This window comes from Pinus tabuliformis, chromosome 4_2, assembly GCF_031772625.1.
Source record: "Pinus tabuliformis cultivar Carrire ecotype Pingquan chromosome 4_2, CPIR1, whole genome shotgun sequence".
Lineage (NCBI taxonomy): Eukaryota > Viridiplantae > Streptophyta > Pinopsida > Pinales > Pinaceae > Pinus > Pinus tabuliformis.
The window spans coordinates 522,210,907-522,219,798 of NC_142304.1; the positions used below are offsets into that span (position 1 = coordinate 522,210,907).

At 35.6% G+C, this 8,892-nt stretch overlaps 1 protein-coding gene across 2 annotated transcripts; it reads left to right on the forward strand.

Moving 5' to 3' along the window:
• The first annotated feature begins 3,975 nt into the window (after positions 1-3,975).
• LOC149170281 (uncharacterized) lies at positions 3,976-7,268 on the forward strand. 2 transcript variants are annotated; one of them, XM_089428977.1, is made up of 3 exons: positions 3,976-4,344; positions 4,700-4,852; positions 6,458-7,268. In XM_089428977.1, exons 1-3 carry the CDS (start codon positions 4,336-4,338, stop codon positions 7,088-7,090), a joined length of 795 nt encoding a protein of 264 aa, XP_089285103.1. In that variant the 5' UTR covers positions 3,976-4,335; the 3' UTR covers positions 7,091-7,268. The 2 variants fall into 2 exon arrangements, with proteins under 2 accessions (XP_089285103.1, XP_089285102.1); XM_089428976.1 differs by lacking the exon at positions 3,976-4,344 and adding an exon at positions 4,376-4,538.
• The last annotated feature ends 1,624 nt before the right edge of the window (positions 7,269-8,892 follow it).

Genomic DNA, 8,892 nt, shown 5'->3' on the forward strand with positions numbered 1-8,892 from the left:
TCAGCGCAATTGGGGTTTAGAAATTTGACAGTTCTCTGCGTCCAGGGTTTGCTGAGTTAACCAACTCCCCTGCCTCTGCTGTGAAGGAAGTCATTTGGGTTTTTTCATGCCTCAGTTTACTTTCTCTGCAACTGTTCAAACCTTTCTTTGCAACAATGAGGGTTTAAGTCCATCCAAACCTTGCTTGATGGCGAATTGAAACAAATACCATCCTACAGGTACTCTGCATCATTTTTCCTTTTCTCCTCGAGTCAGATTCTCATTAATATTACTCCATCCCTCCCTTAAGAGTGTACCGAAAAGAATTCTGACCATTTGGTATTAAACTGTGCAGGTGGTTCCTGCTTCTGCCCGCTTGCTACCTTGGATGGAGGTGAACTTAGAAATGTTCGCTCTCAGTTGGGTAAGGTTTATAACCTGACAGGGTTCTGGTTTCTATGACCCTGTCCGAAAAGCTAAGCGAATACTAACTATGGGTTATGGTTAATGGTGCAAGTGGGCTTCACAACTCCATTATTGACCCTCGGGTAATGTTTTAGTTCAGTTTACATTTTGACTTGATATTGTTGTTAAGGGGTTTCTTCTAACAATGTTTAAATTTGAAATTTCAGGTACCTACTCTCACTGAACCCTCCTTGCTGGTGTGTTGGTCTCAAGAGAAACGTACTTATGCATCGTTGATCCCTATTGTCTTCCAGGTTGGTTTTAATGTTGAACCCATGACAACTTGTCTCTTCACAAATCCTTTCATTTGCCTTATTGCTTCGTATGAGATTGCTTAGTTGGGTGCTGCCCTGGCTTTTCTGGGTGAAGGCATTTGGAAGTTCTCCCACCTGGGACTCGAATGGATGATTTGACAGAGGCTAGAAGTCGACCATGCTTGTAATTATTTTCTTTTGTTTAATGTATTATTTTGGCTACTCGGTGAATCGAGGTGGAATACATTTCCTCAAGGAACAGTTTGATACACAGTGAATCGCCTAACCCAACTGAGGGTTTGATACTTGTCTAATTTATGGTGTTTTGCATAATTTTTTCGCTTGTAAACTCTTCAAAAGTTGAATATAGTGTCTATGGAACTGTTAGCGCTTTCCTGGTTTATTATTCATGGCATGATTTTTGTTTGGGCTTCCATTCTTGAAGTTTGTCTATGTTGGATATATTTGAGTTTGCAGAGTCTGTGCATGAATTGTTTTTATTTAAATTATGAATATGTGGGGTTGCAACAACTTGTTCTACCAGAGCCTGTCTGAGTATTGCTCGACCGTTGATTCAACGAGGTGTTTCTGGCTAGTAATGGTAGAAAGGATTAGTTTCGCCCTTAACCTTCAATACAATTTCCATGTATGTAGTTTTGTTTCTTCCCTCACACGACTGTTTGGAAAATTCTGAGTTTTTTACTCATGTTTTTCATATATTTTATGAATTTATACTATGTTCAGTTTATAGTTGTTGCACATATAGAAAGGTAATAACTCCCTGTTTAAGTACATATTTTGTTTCGTTCTAGTCTAAGACACAAAACATATAACTCTAAAATACCTAACACAGGCATAATCTTTACAATACTTCATATGTTATTATTCATCAATCATTGTAGCATCATTATTTTAATAATCATCAAACCTTAATAACATCATTATTTTAATAATCATTAACTCATGAGAGTTTGAGTGCTTATCTGTTCACTGCCTTATAGTTTGTAGTGCCTCTGCGGGAAGATCTCACCACCTAGCCGTGAGTCTAACAATTACATCCAGACTCTCCCTCGAGCTCTTCCTCCTCTAAACAATGATATGAGGTTTGTCACTGTTAGGTATCTTGGGCATCAAGACTCATTGTCCAGCCTCAAGTCACATACCTCTCTCACTGTACTTAGGGTTTCCCACTGGTTTATTCCACCCAGCTCTCCTGACCCATTTGATACTTTCCTCCTGTGTCTTCTCCAACCCCCCAGGCCTTCCTTGAATTCCTCTTTTGAGGAGATAGGTGAGTAACCACCTTCACTGTCTCAGGAGGTTAACAATTGTTTCTTTTTGTTTTTGTCAAAATACTTATACTCTTAATATTCATTAATTATAAAACAAATATGTTCTAGCCACCCAACCATAATTCTTTAATGTTCTTTGTCGAGTATTTGATGACAAAGTCATAAAATAAAAAGATAAAGTAATAAGTAAAAAATAGTAACCGAAGTTAAATGTCTGTTTAGTGTGGGGTGTTACATTTGATCCCTCTCAACACTTTAAAGACACAAAGTTAAAATGGTTTTGGGCTCATTTAATTATTAATAATAATTATTAATACTTTTATTACTTTATTTTATTTTTTAAATTAATTCAGTTTTTATGTAATTTGATCGAGTCAAAATGTTTTAATTAATAATTTTAAATATAAATTTTATTACTTTATTTTAAATTACTTCATTTATTTTTATATAATTTGATCGATTCAAAATGTTTAAATAACATAACATAACCTTGCAATATCTCAAACTCTTTTATATTTTGATTTTTTTTTGTTAGAATCCAAGGATACAATTTTGGGTGAAATTGTGATATTTTGTTATTTACAATGTTTTTTTGAATGCATAAATGGATAAAGTGCCCAAACCCTCTAGGGGCTTGGATTGTGGAGACTCACAATTCAAATTTGTGATTCTAACAAATCCTTACCACTTTTTGGGTAAAATTATCCCAAAATAAACATAAAAAAAAACTACAACTTAAAAAAAATGAAGTTAAATCATGAGGCATTACCTTTAAAAATGAACACCTTAAAAAATTTAATCCATTTCAATATTTTGTAAGTTCAAATTTAAAATAAAATTTTAATTTAAAAATAAAAAATATCCCAATTATACAATGATTTAATAATTTCTTATAAATATAATAATTAAAAAATGATTCAATGGACCATAATAAATGGGATAATTAACTTTCAATAAATTCCTATTTTTAGTAATCCTACTTAATTCTTCTTTATTAACATTTAATTAAAAAATAATTTAATAAATAAAAATAAATGCAATAATTATTTATAAATTAATTATTATATTTACTTCTTAATAATATTATAACTTATTTATTTTTACAAGAAAAAATGATAATTTATTATTGGTACCATAAATTATATTGAATATATTAATCAAAAATTAACATTAACATTATTAATTCCAACTACTCAATTTACCCTTAACAAACTTGGCAAGAGCTAACCAGCCTGCCATAGGCATTAAATCCCTGGTTAGCTGCGCCCTCGATATCCCAATAATACATGCGCACTGTGACTTTATAAATAAAAAATAATGGGTGTCTGTTATAGGGATATCGAGGGCGCAGTTAACAAGGCATTTAATGCCCTATGACAGGCTGATTAGTTCTTGCCCAACAAACTTTTCTAATATTACAATTAACATTGAATTAATAATTATACAAATTTTCTTTATCATATATTTAAATTAATATTTTTTATCAATATATTAATTAAAATTAATTTAATAAATAACAATAAACACAATAATTATCCATCCATAAACTAATTATTATATTTAAATTTTAATAATATTATAATTACCACTTGTAACACAATTATTGGACAGTATTGGACACTAGCAAATTTGGTCAAGTCCAAAATCCAAAATTCTACATTTAAATGATTCCCACCTCAACCACTAAACCATCCCATCACGTGTCCATTGCATATCCAATGGTCATGATCATTACTGCCCTGACAACTCAGAAAAATCATAGAAAATGCATACTCTAATCACCACAGATAATAAGTTGTTCCCAACTAGCCACCCCCAAATTCTTCAACTAAATAGTCCCCTGTTCCTTCCCCTCCCCTCCTCAGACTATAAAACTCTAACCAGTATCTCCATTTGGTGTCATTGTCAAAGGGTGTCAGCGCATGATGATCTCAGACAGTTGCAAATCACCATCAATCTTATCAACACAGACTTAGCTGAAAGCATGACTTGTGTTCTCTATTTGGATCCTTGCTGGTAGCTTTATACTTGCAGAACGGCAAAAAAACTGAAAAAATATGGTACAGGCCGCACTGCCCTTTGTTCCACCTCACAAGGTATTGCAACACCAGCATTCATTCTTTGCCGACTAAATCACAACAAGCAGGAGCTTTTTGGCAGAGGCCAAGGCAATCAAACAAGAGGAGCTCTTGGCCCCAGGGATAAATATTAATTGTTTAGTTGGCAGGCGACGTGCCAAGGTCCGCGTGGGCGATTGACTGCCGGGAAACAAGGAGGCTGACCCGCGCGTGCTCGGCAGCCGGCGAGGGCACGTCGGTGTACATTAAAACGTACTCAGAATAATAATGAATCAGGTATGTATCGACCAACGTGTCATTCTTGTTCACGAATCGGAATTCATTCAGACCTTTCTTTGGCCACTGTCACGATCCTTAGCAGATTTGATCTTTAATTGAATGATGTTGATATATACATAAGTTTCGAGGGAAATTATAGATACAGATCTGAATTTAATCATCTTAATTTCTACTCCTCCATGGATCACCAGGTGGAGACTCCTTACAGTATCAATTACTTTGCAAAAGATTCAAATTCTCTATGGGGATCTGCAGTTTGCAGTTTATGTTTCTTTTTTTCCACAAATTCATTTGATGAAGTTGTGTGTTCCCGGGTGAGTGAACGAGTCTTTCATGTGGTACTTTTTTGCAGGATGGAGCAGGCCAAGCAGGGTGGCCACTTGGGCTTGAGACACTGAACTTGAGGGTACACATAATGGATGCCATGAGAGGTGGAGACATTGGTTCGATGAGGATGTCCACGCCCAGTTTTTCTTCGGTTTCTTCATCGGATTTTGATACAGAGGTAATTTGATGAGATCAATTTTGGATTTTTCTATGAATATGCATTTGGCACTTTCAGATTGAATTTGCCTGCAAAATGTTTGAATTCTGGAGAGAGATTGACTGGCATGTTTCTAGAGTAGAATAGTTGTATACTGTTCAGAGTCCTGAAAAAAATTCAGGATTAAACTTAACTGCAATGATTATTACGAACCTACATTGCCCTGGGTATATATATTTGATCATTACTTCTTATCCACTTCTTATTTCCTTTAGCTGTCTATCAAGTTACGATTTGGCTCTTAGCCAGCTAGATCCTTGTTTATTGGTAAGTCTGTGGGCTATTTTGACTTTGGCTGGGTAGGGTTTATTTGTCAGTCAAAGCATGCAGAGAAGAATTAATGGAATTTTACTGTTAAGCCCCCTTAGAGCCGCGGTGATTTAAAGAGTTTCTTGGGTCACCAGTACTACTGTGACCAAAATATTTCAGCAGCACATGCAGACCTCCCAAGGCACAATAAGAACATGCGTGTCCACTAAGTTGAAGCCCTGAGCTTGACCATCTCAAAATCAGAGTCAAACCTGTATGTTGCAAATCATAGTAGCATGAAGTTCATTGGAATTGAATATTTAGCATTTTCTAATTGGTCTATTGGACCTGGTACAAATAATCTATCTTGCATCAAAAGGTTCAGTTTCCTTCCAAGTGTCAATTTTTATAATGACTTTCTAGTGTGTATTGGTTTTTAAGTGTCAAGTTTTTTCGAGCTTATGGGGTGTGTGATACAAGTATGTTTTGTCTGATTTCGTCATATGTTAAATATCTCCTTATTATTTGCTGCTGATACTCAAAATTTACTTGAGTCACAATATTCACAAATCATTTTCTCCCATAGTTTTTTCAAAATGTCTATCTGCAATTATCACTTCTGAACTGGTAAGAATTTGTTCTGAAAGCAAGGATGTTTTACTTGTTCTTCTGCATCCTGACTACCAAGGCTGCAAAGAGAACATGGCGGTACTGGTACTAGTCTGCAGTTGATGATATTCTCCTTTCCTTTTTAATGGCATTTTCTTCTCCTGCCTTGAAATGTGCTATTGTTATTCCATGTCAATCATTTAGGGATTCCAATTCTATATAACCCATTTTTCCATCCATTTGGAAACATCTTTGGTGCGATTTTTGGTTGTAGGGCCTGATGATTCTGAGCACTCCTAGCCGCTAAAACTGGTTTATTTCCTAGCTTCTGAATGATGGATTTATGGCTTAAAGTATTTGTTGAATGTTTTTTCTTTTGCCTGTATCTGCAGAATAGAGCAGGGGATTATTTCTTTAAATTTTATATTGTGAACTCAATCTGCTCAATCTTCAAGACCATTTAACTGCAAATCTTAGCTAAATGACACTGAAAGTTATCTGACCATGACACCCTGTGGGATGTGGCCTTTTTTAGGGTCAACATTTATGGCGTGGACCCTTTTTCCAGTATAGTTTAAATGCATATACTTTGTGGTGTCCAAGATCTAATTCATTAATTTTATGCTTAAAATCCAAGTATGTGCAAGTCCAGACATTGTAAGTATTGTTCTAACAATTTTTTTTATTTTTGGTCTGGGCTGATGGCAGTCTTCTTTATCATTCTTCCCTGATAAAAGCACCACACTTGGAAACCTCATTGGTATCCGGTCCAATCGCAGAACACGTCATGCCAGCAACAGTGTTCATCCAGAAGGAAAAACTAAAATCTCACGGATGGGTATTATTGCAAGAACACCAAGAAGTTCTGGAAGGGCGACAACATGGAAGTCCCTCACAGGTTGTTTGCCTTTAACTCCAAGGCAGAATAATAGCCCCCTATCGCTTGCAGACTTATTGAAGGCAGAGAAAAGGGATGAAGCTTCTGCTCATCTTGCCTCCAGACACGAAACACTGGACACTAATGCAAGCTATGGCAAATCTGATGGGATATTGCCTGATGATACAAATTCTCTTTTATTGGATGGTCACATGGATCAGTCTTCAAGTGTGGACTCTAAAGGGCTGGTTGCTCTGGATTTGGCAATGACTGAGCAAACTTCATCCAGATTGGCCAACATGACTAATCTTCAAAAGTGGGAGTCCTCCAAGATTTTACGACGAAGCTATGATCACAACACAACAGAACAACGAAGCTTGTGTATGCCATGTGTCTCAGGCATTTTGTTCAAGCCAAATCAAAGCAGGGGCAGTCCCACAGGAAAATCAATTAATCATTTGTGACCTTAAAGCCAGAGACTCAAAGTGCTTTATTCTGAATTTTTTCCTAGTTTCTTTTGTAATTTCTTACTTCCCATGATGGTGCTTCATTTCATGCATTTATTTTCATTGTAATCTGATTCTCACTTGTAAACAACAATCGCTCATTTGAATCAGATATTGGATTGGTTTATCATTTTAATTGTTTTCGTCTGAGAATCACTCTTTTCATAGGATAGCAAATATGAATTTGTAATGGCCTGTAATTACAACAGGCGGGTTGTTTGAGCCTGGTGTACTTATGTGATCCTAGGTCACATCTCATGCTTTTGCTTCCAAGAGAGTTTTTACAGCTGTGCCTGGTATGTAGGATGTTAACTGCCACTGTTTTACTGAACAGATTTTGTTATTGGAACAGTCGTGTTATTCAAAGCAGGCTTACTTTTGAGCTTTGTACCGCTGGAACATGTACAGTGAAAAATGCCGTTTCTGATTTTAGCGTCATTTAAGCAATAGGGTAGACCTGTGGGGTAAAACTAAAGATATTAGTTTGTCATATATTTAGGTTTTGTTGAATGTTTTTGTGAGAAACACTATGGGCGTTCCTTTGGAGATTTTGGAAATTTAATGTTTTCGAAGTGAAATTTCTCTGTGAAATTAATACAGCAAAATGGTAAAGCTGTTTCATTGGCTGTTGAAACTTTAATGCCCTGCATCCTTCTCTTCTTCTTGAGACTTAACTATTATGCAAAATGGTAAGCTGTTTCATTTCGCTGTTGAAACTTTAATGCCCTGCATCCTTTCTTCTTCTTGAGACTTAACTAGTATGTAAAAATGTCGGATGAGCCAAAAGTTGTCAAGTACATAACATTCACGAAATATAACTCTTGATTAGTGCTGTCAGTGTGGTCCAATGATCCACAGCCCAGCCTCAGGGTTTGCAAACAGGGATTGTGGAGGGGCTAGGAAAGTGGAAACACAATTTGGGAAGAGTAATTCTTAAAGCTATGATAAAATGAAGCAAGCAGATTAGATCTTTTCAAAAAGCAACAAAGGAGTTTCATCACTATCACTGTAGTGATTTTTTTCCCTTTTTCAATAACAAAGAAATTTGAAATACCAATGTACTGCAATGTTATTATGGAAAATATGATAGTGATTTTTTTCCCTTTTTCAATAACAATAAAACCAATGTACTGCAATGTTATTATGTAAAATAGTATGTGAAACAATTTAGATAGTAATAATGGTCTAATTTTAAGTTTATAGCCATGCCAGATACCAAATTGGTGTATGAGACCCCTTTGTTTATCAAATAAGGGGACTGTCTCTTCACAATGATTTGATTACTAAGATTTATGAAAATGTACAAACTCTACCCCACTCTGGATTTGAGCCTATGACCTTTCAAGAAGAAATATGTATTCTTAACCATTAAGTCCACTACATTTATAAAATGGAAATTAAAGTGCCAAGACCTAGTAAATTAGAGTTGAACCTGTGTATAATCTCAATCAAATATTGAATACAAACCCAAACTTGAGCCATAAAAGAGGGCAAGTTGAGTGGGGACTATGAAAGAGAAACTGTAACATGATCAACATGGAGCAATAAATATTTTTTTGTTTATCAACTGAAAAAACACATACTTGGAGAGAGTGTGATCCAAGTAGTGGAACCCCCTGCTGAAGGCAGGACAATATGTCAGATGCATAGAAACGTACTAACAGAGTTCTTTTTATATGGTTCTAATGTCTTGGAATACAATAGAACAGTACAAACTAATCTGTCTCGGGTTGACCACGCTAAAACAATCAAAATTGAAG

Coding starts and splice junctions, on each gene's coding strand:
- LOC149170281 (XM_089428976.1), top strand. Junction 4,853..6,457: donor CATCGGATTTTGATACAGAG/GTAATTTGATGA, acceptor GGCTGATGGCAG/TCTTCTTTATCATTCTTCCC.